Raw genomic sequence first — 27,127 nt, 5'->3', positions numbered from 1 at the left:
GTGATGTCACTAGAGCCTTGTAAATTGCTCATAGCTGCCTTCTCTCTTGGACTATCACGTGGATTGCCAAGTGATGGGATGACCTCCTATTCTCCTGATAGACCAAGTCCACTCTCCTGGGATCCTTTAGTGCAGACATGTCCAAACTGCGGCCCTCCAGATGTTGTGAAACTACATATCCCAGCATGCCCTGACACAGTTTTGCTGTCAGAGAATGCTAAAGCCGTGTCAGGGCATGCTGGGATGTGTAGTTTCTCAACAGCTGGAGGGCCGCAGTTTGGACAGGCCTGCTTTAGTGGCATTGACCACCGGTCACATAACTACATCCCAGAGGACAGGCCATGAGGTGACTCCTGTCATAAAGCCCCACCTTTCTCAGTGATTATCTAGTGCAGGGGCCTAATGATAACCGTTGATGTGACTGAAGGTGCTATGGTCTGTAAGGGGATCAAAGAGGAGGGAAGCTTCAAGTGATTACACAATTCAAACAGAAAATTGACAGGTGCCGCCAAACAGAGCCCCCTGCCTTGCTGCGCTCCGTGCAATGGTGACTGCCGCATCACCCTTGTTACGGCCCTGTTACATTGTGATGGGACATCACAGGATTGCTGGATCGCTCAGGTGTGCGCCCAGCGGAAGCAGCGGCAGGAGGACGAGCAAAGGCTGCAGATACTTGGGTGAAAAAGAATACAAGTTACCCCCGCACTGCATGGTCTGCATCTGCACTGAGATAGGCCACACCAGCCCCAGGTCATCTCAGTAATACTGTATATATGATTTTCACACACATGCATACATATATACATGTGTATAAGCATACAGTACATATTACACATAAACAACACGCACAACTGAATGCAGCAAATCATGGCTACTAATAGTGTTGACCATTGGCCACTGACCGTAGCCATCGATGGGTTTTCCGCGACAATCGAGCGTATTCATATCGATATCGAAGATAGGCCCCCATTTATGAAGCAGCAGTTTGTGAAGTGGTAAATACCGTTTTCACTCGCCGTGCTATAGTGGCATCGCGCTCTTCTATTTAAGACCGAGTGAATGTGGTATTTGCCGCGTCAGCGCTGATGTTTACCTTACATCAGCGCTGACGAATGAACTGGGTCCCCGGACTGGCCTCCTACTGCGCATGCGCCGGTTTATGCTAATTCCTGGCACATGCGCGGTAGTGATTTCTGGACGCGGTGGCCATTTTGGTTATCCAGTCTCTATAGCAACCTGGCACGCGTGATGCATGCCGGGATTGCTGCATGAGGGGGGATTCGGAGCGCAGGATGGACACCGCTGCAGCGGTGTCCATTACGTCTGCCTGGAGCAGACAAAGGCATTTTAGGTAAGCGAGCGCTATTTCAGAAATAGCGCTCGTTGTTAAATACACTTCAGTGTGCAGCAGTATAGGGAAAATGAAAGGCCATTAGCCTTGTTAAATAGTAATTGGTCCCATTTACCACCTAAAACGAGTTTCCAGCAAGGAAACTCGTTGATAAATGGGGGCCATACTGTGGTTATTCGCCATCGATGGCTCTATGTCTATGTTTACTTCCATCCACTGTTTTCCAGCCACTGCCTGCACTGTTAATTCAGATGATCACCGATGGCACATCACAACTGGGGCTCGTGTCATCGATGTATATATACTGATGTCACCCTACTGTAGAGATCCTGTCCTACTAACTATATTTCTCACCGACGACACATATGCAGAAAAATGTACAGAACACAAAAAGTACAAGTGTACCGTACAACACAATACAAATCATCAGAAAGTAGCAATAGTAGTTTATCCTTCAGGGGTGAAGTTCCGATAGCAGCCAGCAGATGGCGCAGGCTTCCCCTCGGTAGGCTGGACTAGAATAATAATAGGAATGTGAATGGGTGTTGGGGGAGGACAGGAGTTCCTTGTAGTCTCAGGGAGAATTGCAGGGAAGTTGCTTCGTCCGTGCTGCGGGGCAGAAGCTGTTACATGTGCAGGAGGGGGGCAACAGGAACAGGTAAGAGACCACCTTGCTCGCAGAACTCACCCTCCCGGGCCACCACTTGGTCTGTCCTGCTTTCAGAGTGCTGGGTGTTTATACCACCAGGCTGCTGTGTCCAGCAGGTGGTTAGTGATTTGCTGCAGGACACCCGGGCTGTAGCTGCTGCAGAGCATTAGTATTACCCACACACTTTGTTGGAAGTGAGTTATATACTGTATGTATATGCCTCCTATCCCTGCTGGTTCCTCTCCCTCACTTACATGTTTGCTGGTCATCTGTATGTAGGTTTGATGCAGGGGCAAGTGGACAAGATACTGCTACATTTTTTTCCTGGACCCATAAAGCCATTTGCATCATATTTGTTAAATGAGTTTCTGTGGCTTTCTATGAGTTTTGCTTTATAGGGTTAACCCTAGTTAAACCTGACACATAAAATAAAACTCATCAACACCAATGAGTATTGGGGAATATTAAGTGCTGCCTGGATTCTTTCCCTTGGTCAGTGTTGTGTTCCCCCTGCATGAGGCATGTCGCACATATATGTCACTGGCAGTGTAATGGGACAGATAGGGCGGTGTCATGAGCCTGCAGGAGCTGCCAGGTGTGGAGGTGTTGCCTTTTCAAGGGTTTTGGTCACTTCCAGCCTGAACCTCCCCACCTCCATCCCCACTGTCAGCACCTGATTCTTGTTACTTGTCTATGCAACAAATGTTCTAACAGCAGGTTGTGCATCTGTAATGTGATATAGCATTGTGTGACAATGTGGCTGATACAGAATTTGTATCTTGGATTTTATTTATTTTGCATGCTTTTAACCATTTCTACGGTCTTGTGGAGGAAAAATACTGTCATAAATGTATGTGTGTGTGTGTGTATATATATATATATATATATATATATATATATATGTTGCATTATTATGACCACCAGCTAATAGCCAGAGTAACCGTCGTGTACAGCAGCTAGACGGGCTGAACTGTTGTTTTAGACACACGTCTGCTAGCCCCCAGGTTCATTGTGACGGTGAGCTGCTCCGCTGTAGCGTGTCTGTCAGCCCTCACGCACCTTTGTAGCCGACATTCACTTCTCACATCAATGGCATGTGGTGCTCCGCAGTTTCCACAATGGTTATTCTCAGTGGTGCCATTTGTCCAGTCACGATGCACCGTCACCACAGCAGCATGCGAACAGTTCACAAACTGCGCTGTGTCAGAAATACTGCCACCCTTGGCCTGAAGAGTTTTTGCGACTCTGATAAATTGCTCCTTTCTCTATCGTCCTAGTGGATGCTGGGGTTCCTGAAAGGACCATGGGGAATAGCGGCTCCGCAGGAGACAGGGCACAAAAAGTAAAGCTTTACGATCAGGTGGTGTGTACTGGCTCCTCCCCCTATGACCCTCCTCCAAGCCTCAGTTAGATTTTTGTGCCCGGCCGAGAAGGGTGCAATCTAGGTGGCTCTCCTAAAGAGCTGCTTAGAAAAGTTTAGCTTAGGTTTTTTATTTTACAGTGAGTCCTGCTGGCAACAGGATCACTGCAACGAGGGACTTAGGGGAGAAGAAGTGAACTCACCTGCGTGCAGGATGGATTGGCTTCTTGGCTACTGGACATTAGCTCCAGAGGGACGATCACAGGTACAGCCTGGATGGTCACCGGAGCCTCGCCGCCGGCCCCCTTGCAGATGCTGAAACGAGAAGAGGTCCAGAATCGGCGGCAGAAGACTCCTCAGTCTTCTTAAGGTAGCGCACAGCACTGCAGCTGTGCGCCATTTTCCTCTCAGCACACTTCACACGGCAGTCACTGAGGGTGCAGGGCGCTGGGAGGGGGGCGCCCTGGGAGGCAAATGAAAACCTTTTTTGGCTAAAAATACCTCACATATAGCCTCCGGGGGCTATATGGAGATATTTAACCCCTGCCAGAATCCACTAAAGAGCGGGAGACGAGCCCGCCGAAAAAGGGGCGGGGCCTATCTCCTCAGCACACAGCGCCATTTTCCTCACACAGCTCCGCTGGTCAGGAAGGCTCCCAGGCTCTCCCCTGCACTGCACTACAGAAACAGGGTAAAACAAGAGAGGGGGGGCAAAATTGTGGCAAAACTATATTATTAAAGCAGCTATACAGGGAGCACTTATTATAAGGCTATCCCTGTCATATATAGCGCTTTTGGTGTGTGCTGGCAAACTCTCCCTCTGTCTCCCCAAAGGGCTAGTGGGGTCCTGTCTTCGTTAAGAGCATTCCCTGTGTGTCTGCTGTGTGTCGGTACGTGTGTGTCGACATGTATGAGGACGATATTGGTGTGGAGGCGGAGCAATTGCCAAATATGGGGATGTCACCTCCTAGGGGGTCGACACCAGAATGGATGCCTTTATTTATGGAATTACGGGATAGTGTCAACACGCTAAAGCAGTCGTTTGACGACATGAGACGGCCGGACAATCAATTAGTGCCTGTCCAGGCGCCTCAAACACCGTCAGGGGCTGTAAAACGCCCTTTGCCTCAGTCGGTCGACACAGACCCAGACACAGGCACTGATTCCAGTGGCGACGGTGACGAATCAACCGTATTTTCTAGTAGGGCCACACGTTATATGATTTTGGCAATGAAGGAGGCGTTACATATTGCTGATACTACAGGTACCACAAAACAGGGTATCATGTGGGGTGTGAAAAAACTACCTATAGTTTTTCCTGAATCAGATGAATTAAATGAGGTGTGTGATGAAGCGTGGGTTGCCCCCGATAAAAAAATGCTAATTTCAAAGAAGTTATTGGCTTTATACCCTTTCCCGCCAGAGGTTAGGGCGCGCTGGGAAACACCTCCTAGGGTGGACAAGGCGCTCACACGCTTATCAAAACAAGTGGCGTTACCCTCTCCTGAGACGGCCGCACTTAAAGATCCAGCAGATAGGAGGATGGAAAATATCCAAAAAAGTATATACACACATACAGGTGTTATACTACGACCAGCTATAGCGACAGCCTGGATGTGCAGTGCTGGGGTAGCTTGGTCAGAGTCCCTGATTGAAAATATTGATACCCTGGATAGGGACAATGTTTTACTGTCTTTAGAGCAAATAAAGGATGCATTTCTTTATATGCGTGATGCACAGAGGGATATCTGCACACTGGCATCACGGGTAAGTGCTATGTCCATTTCGGCCAGAAGAAGTTTATGGACGCGGCAGTGGTCAGGCGATGCGGACTCAAAACGGCATATGGAAGTTTTGCCGTATAAAGGGGAGGAGTTATTTGGTGTCGGTCTATCGGATTTGGTGGCCACGGCTACAGCCGGGAAATCCACCTTTTTACCTCAAGTCACTCCCCAACAGAAAGACACCGACTTTTCAACCGCAGCCCTTTCGTTCCTTTAAAAACAAGAGAGCAAAGGGATATTCATATCTGCCACGAGGCAGAGGAAGGGGGAAGAGACAGCAACAGGCAGCTCCTTCCCAGGAACAGAAGCCCTCCCCCGCTTCTACAAAAGCCTCAGCATGACGCTGGGGCTTCTCAAGCGGACTCGGGGGCGGTGGGGGGGTCGTCTCAAGAATTTCAGCGCGCAGTGGGCTCACTCGCAGGTAGATCCCTGGATCCTGCAGATAATATCTCAGGGGTACAGGTTGGAACTAGAGACGGATCCACCTCGCCGTTTCCTGAAGTCTGCTTTACCAACGTCCCCCTCCGACAGGGTGACGGTCTTGGAAGCCATTCACAAGCTGTACTCTCAGCAGGTGATAGTCAAGGTACCCCTTTTACAACAAGGAAAGGGGTATTATTCCACTCTATTTGTGGTACCGAAGCCGGATGGCTCGGTAAGACCTATTCTAAATCTGAAATCCTTGAACCTGTACATAAAGAAGTTCAAGTTCAAGATGGAGTCACTCAGAGCAGTGATAGCGAACCTGGAAGAAGGGGACTTTATGGTATCCTTGGACATCAAGGATGCGTATCTCCACGTTCCAATTTACCCCTCACACCAGGGGTACCTCAGGTTCGTCGTACAGAACTGTCACTATCAGTTTCAGACGCTGCCGTTCGGATTGTCCACGGCACCTCGGGTCTTTACCAAGGTAATGGCCGAGATGATGATTCTTCTTCGAAGAAAAGGCGTATTAATTATCCCATACTTGGACGATCTCCTAATAAGGGCAAGGTCCAGAGAACAGCTAGAGATGGGATTAGCACTGTCTCAAGAAGTGCTAAAACAGCACGGGTGGATTCTGAATATTCCAAAATCCCAGTTAATTCCGACAACACGTCTGCTGTTCCTAGGGATGATTCTGGACACGGTTCAGAAAAAGGTTTTTCTCCCGGAGGAAAAAGCCAAGGAGTTATCCGAGCTTGTCAGGAACCTCCTAAAACCAGGAAAGGTGTCTGTACATCAATGCACAAGAGTCCTGGGAAAAATGGTGGCTTCTTACGAAGCAATTCCATTCGGCAGATTCCACGCAAGAATTTTCCAGAGGGATCTGTTGGACAAATGGTCAGGGTCGCATCTTCAGATGCACCAGCGGATAACCCTGTCTCCAAGGACAAGGGTATCTCTTCTGTGGTGGTTGCAGAGTGCTCATCTATTGGAGGGCCGCAGATTCGGCATACAGGATTGGATCCTGGTGACCACGGACGCCAGCCTGAGAGGCTGGGGAGCAGTCACACAAGGAAGAAACTTCCAGGGCGTGTGGTCGAGCCTGGAAACGTCTCTTCACATAAACATTCTGGAACTAAGAGCAATCTACAATGCTCTAAGCCAGGCAGAACCTCTGCTTCAAGGAAAACCGGTGTTGATCCAGTCGGACAACATCACGGCAGTCGCCCATGTGAACAGACAGGGCGGCACAAGAAGCAGGAGTGCAATGGCAGAAGCTGCAAGGATTCTTCGCTGGGCAGAGAATCATGTGATAGCACTGTCAGCAGTGTTCATCCCGGGAGTGGACAACTGGGAAGCAGACTTCCTCAGCAGACACGACCTTCACCCGGGAGAGTGGGGACTTCATCCAGAAGTTTTCCACATGCTGGTAACCCGTTGGGAAAGACCAATGGTGGACATGATGGCGTCTCGCCTCAACAAAAAACTGGACAGGTATTGCGCCAGGTCAAGAGATCCGCAGGCAATAGCTGTGGACGCGCTGGTAACGCCTTGGGTGTACCAGTCGGTGTATGTGTTTCCTCCTCTGCCTCTCATACCAAAAGTATTGAGAATTATACGGCAAAGAGGCGTAAGAACGATACTAGTGGTTCCGGATTGGCCAAGAAGGACTTGGTACCCGGAACTTCAAGAGATGATCACGGAAGATCCGTGGCCTCTACCTCTGAGAAGGGACTTGCTTCAGCAGGGTCCCTGTCTGTTTCAAGACTTACCGCGGCTGCGTTTGACGGCATGGCGGTTGAACGCCGGATCCTAAAGGAAAAAGGCATGCCGGAAGAAGTCATTCCTACTTTGATTAAAGCAAGGAAGGAAGTAACCGCGCAACATTATCACCGCATTTGGCGAAAATATGTTGTGTGGTGCGAGGATCGGAGTGCTCCGACGGAGGAATTTCAACTGGGTCGATTCCTACATTTCCTGCAATCAGGATTGTCTATGGGTCTCCAATTGGGATCTATTAAGGTTCAAATTTCGGCCCTGTCGATTTTCTTCCAAAAAGAAATGGCTTCAGTTCCTGAAGTCCAGACTTTTGTTAAGGGAGTGCTGCATATACAGCCCCCTGTGGTGCCTCCAGTGGCACCGTGGGATCTCAATGTTGTTTTGGACTTTCTCAAATCTCATTGGTTTGAACCACTAAAAACTGTGGATTTGAAATATCTCACATGGAAAGTGACCATGCTACTAGCCCTGGCTTCGGCCAGGAGAGTGTCAGAACTGGCAGCTTTATCTTACAAAAGCCCATATCTGATTTTCCATTCGGACAGGGCAGAACTGCGGACTCGTCCGCATTTTCTCCCTAAGGTGGTGTCAGCATTTCATCTGAACCAACCTATTGTAGTGCCTGCGGCTACAAGCGACTTGGAGGACTCCAAGTTGTTGGACGTTGTCAGAGCTTTAAAAATATACATTTCAAGGACAGCTGGAGTCAGGAAATCTGACTCGCTGTTTATACTATATGCTCCCAACAAGTTGGGCGCTCCTGCGTCTAAGCAGACTATTGCTCGCTGGATTTGTAGTACGATTCAGCTTGCACATTCTGTGGCAGGCCTGCCACAGCCAAAATCGGTTTAAGCCCACTCCACAAGGAAGGTGGGTTCTTCTTGGGCGGCTGCCCGAGGGGTCTCGGCATTACAACTCTGCCGAGCGGCTACGTGGTCGGGGGAGAACACGTTTGTAAAATTCTACAAATTTGATACCCTGGCTAAGGAGGACCTGGAGTTCTCTCATTCGGTGCTGCAGAGTCATCCGCACTCTCCCGCCCGTTTGGGAGCTTTGGTATAATCCCCATGGTCCTTTCAGGAACCCCAGCATCCACTAGGACGATAGAGAAAATAAGAATTTACTTACCGATAATTCTATTTCTCGGAGTCCGTAGTGGATGCTGGGCGCCCATCCCAAGTGCGGATTATCTGCATTACTTGTACATAGTTACAAAAATCGGGTTATTATTGTTGTGAGCCATCTTTTCAGAGGCTCCGCTGTTATCATACTGTTAACTGGGTTTAGATCACAGGTTGTACGGTGTGATTGGTGTGGCTGGTATGAGTCTTACCCGGGATTCATAAATCCTTCCTTATTGTGTACGCTCGTCCGGGCACAGTACCTAACTAAGGCTTGGAGGAGGGTCATAGGGGGAGGAGCCAGTACACACCACCTGATCGTAAAGCTTTACTTTTTGTGCCCTGTCTCCTGCGGAGCCGCTATTCCCCATGGTCCTTTCAGGAACCCCAGCATCCACTACGGACTCCGAGAAATAGAATTATCGGTAAGTAAATTCTTATTTTTACCCATGACCGGAACAAGTGATATGTGTGCAGACGGCCTATCGCACACCTTATATACCCACCAAGCCAGCACACGACATGTGATATACTTCATGGGCTAAACACTGCCAACATCAAATATAGGAGGTGGTCATATTAATGTGACTCGGCCATGTGTGTGTGTGTGTGTGTCTTTGAATTTGCTTCTGGCATGTTTCATCAAGTCCCGGAGTGCCGTGTTTCTACTTTGGATTATGGATTCTCTTATACTGGCACCTGGGCACATATTATCTCATGGAGCATAGGAGTGCCGGTCCCTGTTGCGCTCTCTCTCTATCTTTCTCTATCTATCTATCTATCTATCTATCTATCTATCTATCTATCTATCTATCTATCTATCTATCTATAGATAGATAGATAGATAGATAGATATAATGTGTGCTTAACTTGTGCTGCATTAATTTAAATGTTTAGTGTTCCATTTCAGTACGGCTGAAAACTTGCATTGATCCCATTGGGTCTAGGACTGTTCATATGTGTTTCCATATGTTTAGCTTGAGAAAAATAATTCCCTTAATTTGACAATCTCTCTTGTTTAAGAAACTGGTATCTATATTTATATCACACATATGTAATTTAAAAAAAAAATCCTTAAATACAATGCAATGCTGCAAATGCAGATAGGGAACACTGCGGTTGTGGAAAACACCCTGACGTCAGGCATTTTGTATAACTTTATTATATCACATGTTGGAATGTCCTTTTACTGGGATACTGGGGACCAGCTGTACAGTACAGGGGTCAGGAGGGATCTGTATATCTTGTAATGAACAAGGCACATGTGTAAGGCAATGAATTAGGGGACAGCATACTATGTGGCTTCCTCCTGACTCACTACCTGGTGATAACAACGCTTCCTGTGGTAAATCTGGGTATCCGTACTCTCCACACCCTTTAGATGCAAAAATTCTCCCTTCATTACCACATACTGTCCTGAAGAACCTCCGCCATCGGTAATGATTTGGCTTTTCTCTTGAACCTGTTGTTTGGGCCACATCCTCCTCTTTGTTCTGTTCCTTGAACACCTGCTGCTCGGCCCGTTACCCTCTGCGCCTGTGTCAGGTCTCCCCTTGTCACATGAGTGACAGATTGTGACAAGAGAACAAGTAGCAGTGTTAAGATGGGTTACCCACTATACCATATTGTGCAGTGTTGGTAGTTATGACCAATGTTCTTGACCATCGTATAGTGTGTACACTATATAGTGTGTACACACTGTATAGTGTGTATAGTGTCTAAAGTTTACACACATCGTTCATTGCATCGTCCCACGCAAAGTGCTGCACGTCATGTTGGACCATGCAGTGAACGATACAGTTTAGTGTGTACGCATGACCACACCTAGTGTACAGGACCAACAACTAATTGGATACAGTCACCCAACACATAATATTGGCCCAGATTGTTCAGGTGTGTACCCAGCTTTAGACAGTATGGCACAGGAGAGGGGGGTAGCAGGAGTAGCGTCAGCACAGGCTGCAACTATTTGGGTGAAAAAGAATATGGAGGTGGGTGTCGACTAAGACGGGTATTGCAGCAGGTATGCAGGAAGATCTGGGGCATAGGCAACCTGGGTTCAAAGCTTACTAGCCCTCTTCTTATCTCTTCCCAGGTCACCTCCCGGTCCCCCCCCCCCCCCACCCCAGTCATTGTCGTCGTCCCCCCCCCCACACTAATTTAGGTTGAAAGCTTTTTTTATAATACAAACAATAATGGGGTTATGGGGCCCTAGGCAATATGTTACCTAGCAATACAGCTCGGAAGGGCCTATTCAACCTGCCGCTAATTGCTGGCTTAAATCCCCAATAAAAATAGCTTTTTTCCACGACTAAAATACATCTATAAAACTTTTTGTTGTGTTTGGTTTTTTAAAATCGTGTGGAATATGTTTTAAATAGATGCTCTGGACCTAATCATATTTTAGTACAAGTTTGTAAAAAGTTGGTAAAAAACTTTTTCCCGCTAATCTGCACGTTCTAAAACCCCTCTCTTATCAATACAACTAATCTGCATACCTGTCCCTCATAATTTAACCCATTATTGATTTTTTTAGAGAAATTGGAATGTGCCTGGGGAGGGCCATGGGGCCCTGACTGGAATGTGCTCCTGTTCTCCCTTTTACCTTGACCTAGAACTATAAGCTTGTTTCTAGTTCCGGTAAGCAGGTTCCATCCACTGGCACAGGGGAAATACTGCCTCTGATATCTCCCAGAGGGTGTCCGAAAATACTTTGGTGTTCTACTAGGAGGAGTAGCGGTCAGGGTACAGTGGTGGAACTAGCGAGTGATGGGCACAGATGCAACCATGGGGGTCATTCCGAGTTGATCGTTCGCTAGCTAGTTTTAGCAGCCGTGCAAACGCTATGCCGCCACCCACTGGGAGTGTATTTTAGCTTAGCAGAAGTGCGAACGGTTGTATCGCAGAGCGCCTGCAAAAAAAATTTGTGTAGTTTCAGAGTGGCTCAAAACCTATTCCGCGCTTGCGATCACTTCAGACTATTCAGTTCCGGATTTGACGTCACAAACCCGCCCAGCCACGCCTGCGTTTTGCCTGGCACGCCTGCGTTTTTCCGCACCCTCCCTGAAAACGGTCAGTTGCCACCCGGAAACACCCACTTCATGTCAATCACTCTGCGGCAAGCAGTGGGACTGAAATACATCGCTAGACCCTGTGCAAAACTACATCGTTCGTTGTGCCCGTACGTCGCACTTGCGCATTGCGCCACATACGCAGAACTGCCGTTTTGTAGCCTGATCGCTGCGCAGCGAACAAATTCACCACCAATATGCATTGCTTCCTCCCCGTCACACATATGGAGCTGTGCACACAACAACATGAATTTCCTCAGAAACAGCAATGCGAGTTTGTAATTGATGGCAGAACAGACTTTCAAGATGAGCAATGATCCGGCCGGCCAAGCAGGTCCACCACAGGCAGGGCACCAAACCCAAACCTGTTTCCGTTAAATGATGTTATCACTATGCACCTCAACACGTTTTCGATGTATTTCAGTTGCTGATGTGCCCTTTAGACACACAAACCACCACGCACCTCAATGCCTGAGCTTGTGTCCGCCAGCCCCGCCATCTTACATCTGATGTTGGGACAGTATGACTGATATGAAGCGCAGTCTAATGGCCGTGGGGGGGAAGCAGTGGTCTACCTGCTCTAGCCTGGTGAGAAATTAGGCTCAAATAGAGAACATTACACATGTGAGAGGTCTTCTTACCTTATTGTACCAACCTCATATCTATCTATCTATCTATCTATCTATCTATCTATCTATCTATCTATCTATCTATCTATCTATCTATCTAAAAACAAGAAAAAGGGGTGTGTAAAAGCATATACAAGATAGTGCACTCTAAACGCGTATCATAGATATGATAAATGGCGTCCTATCAATCAGAATGTTCTCCACACCACAAACGGCTTAGTAATACCCCTTTTCCACTTACGATCACGGGTCGCAGCCGGGAGCCTGACACGGGAGCTGCCCCCTGCTGCGACCCGTGCTCGTCCCCTTTCCCATCAGCAGTCACAACCCGGCATATGCCGGGTTGGTGACGCTTCTAGTGACGCGGCAGGGGCGGCGCAGGGAGATCACATGATCTCCAAGCGCCGCCCTTCCATACAGTGTAAACGGGAGACGTGTCGCATCGACACGGCTCCCGTTTACACTACAACCCTACCCGGATCATTCCCGTGTCCTACCCAGGTAAATAGCCGGGTAGGATTCACGGGTCACTTGATCCGGGTTGACCCTTTTCCACTTGCCAAAAACACGGGTAAATGCGCGCCCCCGTGCATTTACCCGTGTTTTTTGAGCTAGTGGAAAAGGGGTATGAGATTCAACCATACCATTCCAGTGTAATATGCTATACCATTTGGTAAGAAGCAGTTTATGAAAGCATCCATCAGCAGAGAACATTTACCTTACGCGTTTTGTCAATAGTAAAAGTCTACATGATGAAATGCACAATGGATGTGGTCTCCTGTCATGAACAAAGGGTATTGTATGGTTAGCTGGAACTGTGTGCTTGAATGTAGCTATACTGTGTCTGGTATAGAGACTAATAAGGATTGATATGCCTGCTTTTATTGTGTCTATAGTATGCGTTCAGAGTTTACCTTCTATAATATGCTGTCTATATTGAACTTTTGTGCACTATGCTTCCCCTTTTTTCTTGTTTTACTTATTTGTCTAAAATGATCTGCTTCCATGAGGATTTGGATTATCTCAAAGGGCTGCAGCAGATGAACCAGAACTTTGGTGCTTTGCTACAAAATTAACTGTTCCGTTTTGGAAAGTGCTCCCTGGTCTTCTATTAGTTATTTGTCATGAGTCCTGCATACACTTGTGTTGCTTTACAGCTGGGAAGCTGTAGAAATGAGCATCAATAGGATGTGGTTTCTTGTGGTCCCCAGGAGCTTGCAGTCTGGTCATTGCAGGCAGGATACAGATGCATTAAGATACATTGTTGTGGTTCCTTCCATGGCTGATATGGGGATATCTTTTCATGTTGCTATGTCCTGGCCCCCACGTTCTCTTCCTGCTTAGGGGATGCATACTGCTATGTCCTGGCCCCCACGTTCTCTTCCTGCTTAGGGGATGCATACTGCTATGTCCTGGCCCCCCATGTTCTCTTCCTGCTCAGGGGATGCGTACTGTTATGTCCTGGCCCCCCATGTTCTCTTCCTGCTTAGGGGATGCGTACTGCTATGTCCTGGCCCCCCATGTTCTCTTCCTGCTCAGGGGATGCGTACTGCTATGTCCTGGCCCCCCATGTTCTCTTCCTGCTTAGGGGATGCATACTGCTATGTCCTGGCCCCCCATGTTCTCTTCCTGCTCAGGGGATGCGTACTGCTATGTCCTGGCCCCCCATGTTCTCTTCCTGCTCAGGGGATGCGTACTGCTATGTCCTGGCCCCCATGTTCTCTTCCTGCTTAGGGGATGCGTACTGCTATGTCCTGGCCCCCACGTTCTCTTCCTGCTGAGGGGATGCGTACTGCTATGTCCTGGCCCCCCCATGTTCTCTTCCTGCTCAGGGGATGCGTACTGCTATGTCCTGGCCCCCACGTTCTCTTCCTGCTTAGGGGATGCGTACTGCTATGTCCTGGCCCCCACGTTCTCTTCCTGCTCAGGGGATGCGTACTGCTATGTCCTGGCCCCCCATGTTCTCTTCCTGCTCAGGGGATGCGTACTGCTATGTCCTGGCCCCCCATGTTCTCTTCCTGCTCAGGGGATGCGTACTGTTGGTTTTTTTTGTTTGTTTTTTATCTAGGTGGAAGGTACCTCCAGACATGGGAAAACAGATGGGGTCTTGTACACACAACAGGGATAGATACATCTTATCAGGACAGAACGCAAGGCTGGCGATGAAGAGAGTGGGAGAGCCATGTACAATAAACACTGAGAGAACAGCTTGGTCTTGCAGCTGGAGCAAACGTTATTCAACTTGTTACATTTTTCTGACAGCCTCGTCCTGTTGTTTTTAATGCTGTGTTAACAAAGGGACCACCAGTTACAGATATTTCATAGTATACAGTGGGACCCCGGCATCGGGGTCAGTAACACCCGGTGCGGTATATAGGACCTGTGCACAGCCGAAAAGAAGGTGTGGCCTCACAGGAGGGGCGTGACATCACAGGAAGTCCCATTACATCACTTTGAGGGCATGCCCAACAACCAGGAGACTCTGGCTGCACTGCCGACTGCAGTTGGTTCCCTGTCATTGCTCAGGAGTCAGCATTTTGGGGTCACCCCCTAGAAGAGTGACACACGGGTGAGGCCCCCGGACTCCCACCGAGCGTCTGGGCCTCAAGCAGCATACAGATGCATTTTATATTCTGTTCTGTTACAGGCTGTGGGGCATATGTATCAAAGCTTGCAGAGAGGTTCAGGGGGCTATTTACTAAGCCTTGGATGGAGATAAAATAGATGGAGATAAAGTACCAGCCAATCAGCTCCTCACTGCCATGTCACCGGCTGGGTTTGAAAAATGTCAGGAGTTGATTGGCTGGTACTTTATCTCTCTCTCTACTTGGTCTCTCTTCATGCTTTGATATATGTGCCCCTTTGTTTGAAAGGTGGCAGATAATGAGAGATTACCAACCAATTAGCTGCTAGCTAAAATGACAGGAGCGGATTGGATGTTACTTTATCTCACTCCACTTTATCTCTCTCCAAGCATTGATAAATCTCCCCCAGTATTGTTGATTCATAGCTGTAGAATATATATATTAGTAAAAGTGTGAGCTGCCATTTGCATGCTCCCTAATGGCCAAATCAGTAGAGCTCTATGTGAACCATTCAGTTTTGAACAAGACTTTTCTTTGAGACAGGAGAACCATTGTTTCATACTGAAAACATTCATTCTTCAGGCCAATTACAGTCCTCCTTCTCTACCTGTTCACACAGCCTTTTGAAATGTATGTTTTCCACCCCACCCAGAGCCTTATGTATCTCCTGGCCTGATCAAAGCCGATATGATGTAAACACAACTGGGAACAGGCGCATTCAGGGCTGTGTTTATGCATCTGGGTGTGAAGCCCATGATCAGTGGATGCTGGCTCATGGTTTCTTATCCGCAAAGCAGGAAAGAAGCTTTCTTCTCACCCCAGTGCAGCAGCTGGCTGGTTATCATGGAGCATGCACTGGAAGGAAACCTAATCATTCCCGAGGGTGGGAGAATGGCACCCTAGAGAAACACAGGACAGTGTATGCTTTTTTATATACATACAAATTGTAAAAAATAATTTTATTTATATATTGCTGTTCTCTAATAGGACTCGAGGCGTTTTTCAGAAACCATGAACACAACACAGAGGCGAGGCAGCCATTTTATGTCCTCAGTTCACAGATTCTACACATGATGGATCCAAGTGAGGCAGCCATTTTAGTGACACTACACTGGGTTACACTAGACAAAATAGGCAATGCCAGGAAGAGATGATGATGGGGAGATGCATGATCCTTACAAATCATCGGATATATGGATTGTTCATGCTACATGCCAGAGAATCATTGTGTACCCCAGAATTCATTTATTTATTAATGCCGGGTGGCATTATGCTGTAGTTGGGGGGTAGGGGGGAGACAGACCAGGGGTGGGCCGAATCCTATAGCAGCAGGTATGTGGCCACCCATTGTGTACCCTTCCATCCGGAATCTCATTTGTCTGGCTCTGGGTGAGGGAGGGAGAGGCAGTGAGGCTGCAGTGCTCGCCTGCAGTACAGGGTGAGCTGGGGTCAGAGTGGATTGGGGCGGCTACGAGTAGTGAGCGGCCCTGTGTCCCGGCCAATAAGTAGCGCTGTGCTGATGTTTCAATATGAAGCACCAGTGCAGTGTGTCTTTCAGCTGCATCATAGTGCCGGGCAGTAGGGACATTTTGACGGGTGGACCTCACAAATATTATAGCTTGGGGAGAACACTGCGTGTGTGTGTGTGTGTGTGTGTGTGTGTGTATATAATAATCATATGTGTATATATAATAATAAGGAACGCTTTTCTGAACCTGTCCTGAGCCGTAATATGATTTTCAGAATATAAGTCTTATGTTAGTCTCTTTTTAGTGCCTTCTTTTCCATATATAAAAGATAGTGAGAGAGAAAGATAGATATAAAACATGGTATCTGGCACTCACTGTTACCGTCCCGTTGTCCTCTGTAAGAATCGCCATATAAATCCGTGGCATAGTGTGGAGAAGAGCATTCAGTGGCACTCGGGGGAATAAATAGAGATATTCTTCCCCCTTAGAATGTTAGCGATTCAATGTATTATTAAATTTTCTTCAGGACCTTTGTCCTGACAAGAATATGCTAATACATTGAATGACATTCTAAGGAGGAGTAATCATCTTTATGTATTCCCTGTGTATACTGTATATCTGTATTTTAAGAGCTCTTCCCAAAGACCAGGCATTCCTGAACCAATTTTTCCAGGAAGATCGCACCGTATATATAATACACACACACAAAAAGATTCAGTAGCAGCCTATTGCCTATATGAAGGCTCAAGATGATCTTTCTAGAAGCGGGATGATGCATGCTTAATGAGCACAACTGCTAGCGTACCAGCTTTCCCATCCAGGTAACTAATGGGGTCACTGGGACGCTCATGTCTGCTATACACGGGGGACACGATTGCTTTGATTGACAAAAGTGAACATTCTCTATAAAGTGTGTTTAGCTAGTGTTAGCACAGATTACTGTACTTCGTGGTCGCCTCCTGCCCTCTGCCTTGTTAGTTAGGGGGGTTAGTACTAGCCAATTTATTCAACAGAATGTTTACAACATATCAAAACTCCAAAAGAGGACGGATATAGAAGTTGCTCATAGCTATCATTGTATAGAATGTAGCTAATTAAGGAAAGCTAGTAGCTGATTGGTTGAATTCAGCAACTTTCCCACTTGTCCTCTTTAGAAGGTTTGACACATCTCCCCGTATAAGAGTGAGCTGTATCAAAGCTTTGAGAGAGAGATAAAGTGCCAACCAATCAGCTTGTAACTGTAATTTTACAGAGTGTTTGAAAAATGACAGCTGGGAGCTGATTGGTTGTGCTATAGCTTGTAAGCTTGCGAGCAGGGCCTTCCTACCTCTATGTCCGTCTGTCTTTGCCCAGTTTTGTTCTATAACTGTTGTTCTAATTGTAAAGCGCAACTGAATATGCTGCACTATATAAGAAACTGCTAATAAATAAATAATCTCGCTTTGATAAATCTCCCCATTAACGAGTGTGGGGTTCTTGCTGACCTGTCCACTCATGTGACAGCAACCGTATGGAAAGCAGGAAGCCATAGAGATAATAGAGACGCTGTTTATCTCTACTTTATCACATAGTTGTCTGCGTTTGGTTTAATGATGTTCTTGATCTTAATGACCTATAGGAAGTCTATGTATAGACGAATATCTTCTGTAGCCATCACAAATTTACCTTGTACAAGTTCAGTAATTTAAGATGCTTTCTATGCTAAGCGTCTAAATACACTTGTTTTATATCAGTCAATTTATATTTAAAGAAGAATGCCACGGACAACATAAAATCTAGTGTGGGGTGGTGTTTTACTTGTCTATGCAACTGGGTACATGAAACCTATCCACAGCCCAGTGCTCCTTATCAGTATACTACTGTTGCTTGCTTTATGCAAGTAGACGACTGTTGTCGTTGCCCCTCCCATGTATATTTCTCATTAGTAGGCACTGGAAGTCCACAGGGGAGGGGCATCGACAACAATACTGCTTTTATGGAATAAGTGACCAATGGCAACACAGAACTGTTCAAGACAGACAACACAACTGTGGTGAGTAAGGAACATGACTTTATGGTAACACTGAATAATGGGGGTCATTCCGAGTTGATCATAGCTGTGCTAAATTTAGCACAGCTACGATCGTAAACTCAGACATGCGGGGGGACACCCAGCATGTCAGAGCCGCCCCCCCCCCCCCCCCGCACAAATACAAAAGCATCGCAAAAGAGGCGATGCCTTAGTATTTGAGAAGTAACTCCCAGCAGCGCAGCTCCTGCGGCTGGCCGGGAGTTACTCGTCGCTTCCGCTGTCCGCAGCGGCTGCGTGAGACGTCACGCATCTGCTGCGGCCCGCCCTCCGAATGGTCCGGCCGCGCCTGCGTTGGCCGGACCGCTCCCCCTAAACGGCGGCTTAACGCCGCCTTTCAGCCCCCTCCTGCCTAGCGACTGCCTCTGTCTCAGAGGCGATCGCTAGGTAACGACAGCTGCCATGCGCCGGCGCAGTTCTGACCTGATCGCTGCGACAAACTGCAGCGAGCGATCGGGTCGGAATGACCCCCATTACCTTTACGTGGGGTAGTTCTACAGTAGTAAGGCCTAGTAACTAATTCATCACCCGCTGGAATGCCAAAGATTCCCTTTCCTGGAAGAGAGAATGCTGACCCTTTATCTTGTGATTATTGTGGTTTTCTGCCCAGTGCCACCAGCATCACATGCGGAATATCCAAGTGTCTTTTGCTTGTTCCATTTGCAGATCAGACTTGTCAAGAGCTTGTCAAGAACATGGAACATATGAGCGACTTTTATGTTCTAAATTAGAAGTAGCAAATCCCAGAGCAGACAGACAGAAGCGACTATATATATAATTCTGTCATCCCCTTTGTGTCTCCCTACTCTCCACTCCTCCGCTCCCTGCATAGATGTCTAAATAAGCAGTTTATTTTCCATTCTTTCCCATGACTTCTGGGCCCGGAGCTACTAAGCTTATGTAGCATCAGTCAGTCATGCAAGAAGGGTGAAGCTATTTCCTTTGGGCTCTCAGGTTTTGCAGTTTGTTTTGTTTAGTGGTGTTCTAAGTGGAATACCTATTTGAGTTCTATTTGAGCTCCTCCATTAAAATAAGCTCGAGCAAAAGGCAGGTGAGCTGTTATTTTCTTACTCCATAGTATTATTCTGTACTAAATACATCTCCTTATTCATTTTTCCTAGCAGTGCTAATGTTGATTCAATTGCGGGTGGGTATTTAATAAAATTTTTTTTCCTGCAGCCGCGTTGATTTGCTATTCAATTAGGGGACTGAAAATCAGCTTCTGTCACTTTGCAAGCACAGCCTGTAAAATGATAGCTAATTGGATGGTACTTGAACTCTCTCGAACGCTTAATACATCTGCCCCATGATGTGGGTTTGTTTTTTCCCCCCTAAACATTTCTTTGTGACTGAAAAAGTTATGAATTTGGTTTTGAGTGTGTTAAAAAAAACAATTCTAGCTACAGTTATTAGATTACAAAATAATTCTGTCTCATGTTTTTTTTAACCTTTTTAATCTAAGGTAGTAATCTAGTTTATGGTAGGTTAATGTAGCACTTGCAGATAGGACAGTATCACACTACCCTGGAGCTGGGGACTACTACACACAGAGTGTGTGAGCTGAAGGACCAATCAGAAGCGGTGGTCAAAGAAATTGCAGTTTTTAATTGGTCGTCCTGCTCACACTCCCCCTCCACAGCCAATTATAAGTCGAGAACTGAAGTGTCTTGCCAACTGAGTGGTTATGCAACCTTAAAGTGCTGCACATAGGCAGGTTAGGACCCTTTGTCCAGTTGGCAGTAGAGGTATGTAGCCAAATTGGAATGATATGGACCCTTTGTCACACAATTACCTTGGCTTAGTGATGATGGCAAGCACACAGACCATATCATTATCCCACTGCATTTTCCACCAGTCCCTGAACTTAAATGTATGCATAAAAGGCTGCTACTACTTGTTAGTGAGTGAACCAAATTCTCTACAGTTTTCGGAGGAGATGTACCAAGCAGTAAAGGGAGTGGAGAAGTGAGCCAGTGGAGAAGTTGCCCATGGCAACCAATCAGCATCCTTGTATAATTTTTTTTTTTTTTTTAACATTTCTTTCTTTATTGAAGCATTTCAGAGAGAAAAGTAACAACATTCACATGAGCGTTGTGAGTTATAACACAGAAGAAATACACTGCATATGTCACAAAATATGTTGTACAATGTGGGAAATACTTCAAGATTCAATATCATAGTCATGACCAAGTGTGACAAACACAATATTATAGTTCTACAGCCAATGGTCATAAGACCACCTATGCCGCCTGGAGAGATGGGATCATGCCATGACCGCGAGCCCTACACTATCGCAGGTGACGGGAGGATCATTAAGAAAAATCCTGGTTTCATACCAAAGCGTGTTGCGGAAACAATGATTAATGGCCTCTTTAGTAGGGGTGGGCAACGTCTCTATAAAACTTTCCCATGTTGCAAAAAATGATTCAGTGCGAGACTCTTTTTGGAGCGAGGCCTCTAACCAATCCATGTGATATATAAAAAATAGTTTGTCTTTAAACATCTCTAAAGTCGGGACAGAACATTGTATCCACATTTGCAAAACGGCTTTTCTGGCGGCTGATGAAATTGCTAAAAGTAGTTTTTTTACGGCCTTGGTAGTTCTGGTACCAGGGGGGAGCAGACCAAAAATCGCCCACTCTGGTGTGAAGGGGACATAATTCACTAAATGTTGGGAAGCAAAGCGCCATACTGTTAACCAAAACCGTCTTAGAAGTGGGCAAGCCCATAAACAGTGATAAAGGTCTGCCGTGTGATGTCCACATTTGGGACAAGAAGGATCATCCAAGAGGCCTATCAAAAATCCCCTATGAGGAGAAATATAAGACCTATGAAATATATTGAGATACATCTCTGTGTATTTAGCCGCTGGGAACATGGTGGTGGATATATGTAACGTGTAATAGCTTATCGACATCTAGGTGCGGAAAATAGTCTAACCATTGGGCTATTCCTGTTTTAAATGTAGAATGTTCTATTGTGGTATGGAGATGTTTATAATAGAAAGAGATAGCACCCTTGGATTGCACTGGTTTCAATAGCAAACGATCCAGATGATTATCCCAATCGCCCGTCGGCAATAATCTAGAGACCTTACTAGCGTAATGCTGGGCTTGAAGGGAAGGAAAGCAAAGTTCTGGGGGCCAATGCATGTATATTTAGATATGGCCTCTGTGTAAGATAGTGATCTATGAGAGTCAAAATTAATCAGCTGTCCTACTTTGCAAAGCCCCTGTGAATCCCATTCAGTAAAAGGATAGGTAGCCTCACCACTTTGGAAACTTGGATTTCGTAAGAAAGGCAAGTGGATAGACAGGTGTTTGTGTAATTTATATTTATGTCTCAAGGATAACCAAACTTTTCTCGTAGTCATTAAAAGGGGATTAATAATCAAGTCTGCAGAAATCTCAGCGTCATTTAGGTGTAAAAAAGCTATCAAGGATATATGAGGAATAAAATTTTGTTCAAGAAATGAGTCAGTATAGATTTGAGCACCAGATAGCCAGTCCCTAATGTAGCGGATATGGGAAGCATAGCTATACGTCAAAATATCCGGAAAGTTAATTCCCCCATTAGATTTAGGCTGACACAATTTAAATAGACCTATTCTCGCTCTCTTATTATCCCAAATGAATTTCCTAAAAGTCGATGTTACCTGTAATAGGTCTTGTTTAGAAAGAAGGAGGGGGAGAACTTGCAACGGGAAAAGGAGTTTTGGAAAGTATATCATTTTAAGGATATTTGCTCTGCCTAAAAAGGAAAGTTGTAAGCGATCCATATCTCCAAGATCCTTTATAATTTTAGAGAGCGTTTTCTTGATATTAATATCATAGAGATTTACGATATTTTTAGGGAGAATAACTCCCAAGTATGGGAGTCTCTGTTTCGCCCAACTCAGGGGCAATTGTGCCGCCCACAGTGGCCTATAGAATCCTTGTTTCAAATAAAGTGCACTAGATTTCTCGAAATTAATAAGAAAGCCAGAGAGAGATCCCACCCTATCCAGCAAATCCAATAGCGGAGTAAGAGAATGTTTAGGATTGGAGATATATATTAAGACGTCATCCGCGAATGCAGTAAGTTTCACCTCAGCAGTGCCAATAGATTTACCTTTCAAAACAGGCCAGGAATCAATTATACGAAGTAGGGGGTGAAGGGATAAATTAAAAAGTAGGGGAGATAAGGGGCAGCCCTGACGAGTGCCTCTGGACATAATAATAGGGTCACTCCTTGTGCCATTAATTAAAAGAGAAGTCATAGGAGAGCTGTAAAAAAACTTTATTAGATTGACAAAGTTAGGGCCGAAATTTCGAGTCGACAGTATGTTAAATAAAAAGGGCCAGGATACCGTATCAAAAGCTTTTTGAGCGTCAAGGCTCAATAGCATGTTTGGAACAGAAGGATTATTGTTGGCTGCAACTATAGCTGCAATAGCCGTACGGATACCCTTAACTAATTGCCTACCTCGGGTGAAACCTAATTGGTGGGACGAACAGAGAGAAGAAGAGAATGATTGCAATCTAGTAGACATAATTTTGGACAGAATTTTAAAGTCTACGTTTAGTAAGGTAATGGGACGATATGAACTTAGCAATGTAGGGTCGCGGTCCGGTTTCGGAATTAGGGTAGTGAAAGCTGTGTTGAAAGAGGGATAAGATGGGCATTTTTTGTGTATGGTGCGATAGAGTTCTAATAGAGTCGGTATAATGTCTGTGGACAAGATTTTAAAATATTCTCCAGAGAAGCCATCAGGCCCCGGGGCTTTACAGGTATGCAGGGAGGAAATTGCCGACCGTATTTCTTCTTCCGTGATTTCAGAGTCTAAAAGATCTATTTGGTCAGGTTCCAAGTTTGGCAAGTTGGCCTCCCTAATTACATCTTCCAACGATTCGGAGTTCGACGGTCTAGCAGAGTATAAATTGCTATAGTATTCATGGAAAGCTTTTGATATGTCAGACGTTTTCGTTAGACAAGAGGAGGTCCCAGGCTCCGTAATAGAGACAATATGGTATCTCCGTTTGTATCCCTTAGTTAATGAGGCCAGTAAACGTCCCGTTTTAGCACCCCATCTATAATACTTGTTTTTTGTAAAATCTAGACGTGCCTGTGCTTGAGAAAATAGGAAATTTTCCAATACAGACTTGGCTTGAGTATATATAGTGAATTTTGTTCCTTGTATAATTTTATAGTATGCAAATTATAATTGTTAATTCAGTGCTGACATGGGCAACATCTCCACTGGCTCACTTCTCCGCCCTTTTCACTGCTTAGTATATTTCCCCCTTAGTCCAAACAGGGCTGGATTAAGGCTTGTGGAAGCCCCAGGGCAACTAATTTATGGGGGCCCCAACCAATAAAATTGTCAAAATTATATACTGGCAATCTTTTGAAAAAAGTATTCTGTGTAAATTTTACACTCACCACAAATTTGGGGAACACACTGTAGTGCACCCAGTTTGTTACGCCGCGCAGTGCCCCCTGGTTCATGGTATGCATCCTCACCGCTATTCTGCTCCCCATAATCTCAAATATTAAAACCTGCAGGCTGCCATGCTCCCTTGGAAAAGCGTGCTTGGTTTTGAGGGAAGTTCTGTGCCCATGAGCCACGCCCCTGTCTTCGCCATGCTGAGTGCGTGGCCCATGCTCTGGGAGTTGCTGGACATGCCCCCAGTTCCTCTCTCCAGTTAATAGACATAGCTCACAGCATTTATTTACTGCACCCCCCCCCCCCCCCCCCCCCCGAAGGAAAGAAAAAAATACACATAAGCACCTCTGGACTCTGCGCCCCACAGGTGGGATTGAAGGACATTGGGGCAGATGTATTAACCTGGAGAAGGCATAGGGAAGTGATAAACCAGTGATAAGAGCAACGCACCAGTTAATCAGCTCCAATATGTAAATTAACAGGAGCTGATTGGCTGGTGGTTTTATCACCTTGCACTTATCACTGGTTTATCACTTCCTTATGCTGTCTTCAGGCTTTTAATACATCTGCCCCATGAAAAGCAGGATGGTTAGGAGGTATGATCTTACTGTGTGTTGTAGGCAAAATTAAATTGTTCCACCTCTGTATACTCTGTATAAGCAGTATATTTTTTAAGTACAATCTTTAATCACCACGTGGTTAGGAGTGTTTCTGTTGACCGGTAAACTTGAAAGTCCCTGGTTGTGTTATGTCTTCATTTAAGAGTAAAATAATGTCTGACAGCGAACAGCAGGAAGTATAGCACGATCCGTCAGTAAGCCTCAGATCTTGGTGGTTTATAAGTTGTGTCATTAAAGGAAGGAAATGTATAATATTCATTCAGCCGCAGCGCAGCCTCTTCCATGTGATGTCTGGGAGTGTGACATAAGTTTTAGATGAGAACTACTTCTCTCCTGTTTTTAAAAAAAAAATGTTATTTGTACAATCGTCCTGCAGATCGTTGCCCCATTTCTCATTAAAATGCAGACATGGGGCACTTCTCAAACCTCTTTGGTTGGTGGAGCCTCACACGCATGTCAATTCCACGCCGCATAGTGTTAACATGTTTGATTAGAACCTATTCATTGTCTGTATGTACAGTTTGTCAGGGTTACCAACTAGTAAACATTCCGATAGTTGGCAGCCATATATTGGGGGAGATTTATCAAATCTTGGAGAGAGAGAAAGTGGAGAAGTTGTTCATAGCAACCAGTTTCTGTCATCTTTTCTAATACAGAGTGTAAAATTATAGAAGCTGATTGGTTGGTAACTCTCCACTTTATCACTCTCCAAAATTTGATAAATCTCCCCCATAATGGAAAAATGCAGATGGTAAGTGACTATAAGTATTGGAGATATGCGCAGCAGAACATCTCGACTCAACATCGCTTCTAGTTGAATAGCTCCATATGGTATCCAGTCTTTAGGTCGACATGGTCACTAGGTCGACACATGAAAAGGTTGCCATGAGTTTTTAAAAAAAATTATTTTTTCATTTAAACCCCCCCCCCCCTTTTTCATACGTTACGATCCACATGGACTACGATTGGGAATAGTAACCTGTGCCGAGTGCAGCGAGGCACCTTGCCCGAAACATGGAGAGCGAACACGGTGGACTAATTGGGGTTCCCGGTCACTTTATGAAGAAAACGACACCAACAAAAATATAAAAGAACTCATGTCGACCTTCATACATGTCGACCTTTCCCATGTCGACCTAATGACCTTGTCGACCTATTTCAGGTGTCAACCTAGTCACTGTCGACCAATAGTGTTTGACCTAATGGCTGTTGCCCTGGTTACTGTCAACCCTATGATCCACACCCCTCCGTACAGCAAATAAAAAGCCATATTACCTTTGATATTAGGACATATGCCGTGTAGGATTTTTGTAGTGTGTGCAGATTCACTCTTTGGGGCCCAGATCACTGTTAAAATGTAAACTCTTCACTGATATACAATATCGTCCTGAAAATGTTTGCCCTTTGCAGCAATAACTAGTTTGTGTGCATGTGGGGTTATTCCTCCCCTGTTATTTCCTAGGCATTATATCAGTGTATATCAGGCACACTAACAGGGCAGGCTTGAGCTCAGATGGTTAAATCAAAATAACCGAGGTACTAATTAAGTCACCTGTGTTCATGTATGGCTATCTTTGAAACCTTTACTGTTAGTGTGCCTCGAGGGCCGTGGTAACCTCTGTTTTATATTAATATGATTTATTGAAGTTAAGCATGTATAAGCAAAAAAAAAGCACATTCTAATCGACTATGGTAACGAGGCATCAGCCAGCAGAAGTGTTGTCCCTGGATATAATTGTTAAAATAACATCTCATGACTTTGATTTCACTGAGGTAAAATGGATGGTAAAATCCGAACGCACGATTGTGTCTACTTGTTTGGTTTTCCTAAAACTGTTTCATCCGCTGTGATTCTGATGCGCAGTCAGTAAGTTTAGGACGGCTTTAGCTGTAAACATTTGTGTGCATGGGTTAAACATGACCATGAGCTGGATCAAGATCATATTGTGTGTGTGTGTGTATATATATATATATATATATATATATATATATATATATATATATATATATATATATATATATATATATATATATATATATATATACACATACACACATGGCTGTGTATGTATGTATGTATGTATGTATGTATACATTATTAATGTTAGTCACTTTATGAGGTACACCTGCTCCTTAATAAAAATATTGAATAAAATCAATTATGTGGCAGCTGAATTCATAAAAGCATACAGACATGTTCAAGAGGTTCAGTTGTTTAGACCATGCAGAATGGTGAAATGTGATCTTAGTGACACTGACTAAAGAATGAAAGTTGGTTGCAGACAGCATGGTTTGAGGGGGTAATTCAGATCTGATTGCTGCTGTGTGTTTTCGCAAAGCGGGTGATCAGGTACTAAACGCACATGCGTATGCACCGCAATGCACACGCGCATCGGACAACAACGGGCATCGCCGGTCAGCAATGGGATTGTGCGAAAAAATCCATTTGCACAGGGGATCGCAAGGTTATTGACAGGAGGTAGCTGTGGGTGGCAACTGACCATTTACTGGGAGTGTTCGGAAAAACGCAGGCGTGTCCAAGCGTTTTCAGGGAGGGTGTCTGACATCAGCTCTGGCCCCGATCAGCTTGATGCGATTGCACTGGAGGAGTAAGTGCTGGACTGCCAGAGACTGCACAAAGTGGATTTTTAGCAGTTCGGCGTACACATAGTATCGCACACTTGCATGGCAAATTTACAATCTCCCTGTGGGCGGCGACTATTAAATTAGCAGCGCAGTGATCAGATCTGAATGACCCACTGAGTATCTATGAAACTGCTGATCTCC

The 27,127-nt window shown here is 45.5% G+C and overlaps 1 protein-coding gene across 2 annotated transcripts in view; it reads left to right on the top strand.

Annotated features, from left to right (window-relative positions):
* Positions 1–1,884: 1,884 nt before the first annotated feature.
* The window catches only part of PLXNB3 (plexin B3), a 181,534-nt gene continuing 156,291 nt past the window's right edge, over positions 1,885–27,127 (top strand). The window contains exon 1 of one of the 2 annotated variants that reach the window (XM_063936597.1): positions 1,885–2,009. In XM_063936597.1, the coding sequence (XP_063792667.1) occupies positions 1,890–2,009 (120 nt within the window). In that variant the 5' untranslated portion in view covers positions 1,885–1,889. Of the gene's footprint in view, positions 2,010–2,122; positions 2,195–27,127 lie in introns of those variants that run through there. The other variant, XM_063936598.1, reaches the window with a different exon arrangement.

The sequence above is a fragment of the Pseudophryne corroboree genome, chromosome 8 (genome assembly GCF_028390025.1).
Source record: "Pseudophryne corroboree isolate aPseCor3 chromosome 8, aPseCor3.hap2, whole genome shotgun sequence".
Taxonomy (NCBI): Eukaryota; Metazoa; Chordata; class Amphibia; order Anura; family Myobatrachidae; genus Pseudophryne; species Pseudophryne corroboree.
Note: the sequence above shows the minus strand (reverse complement) of the source record. Positions and strands in the feature narration are given on the sequence as shown.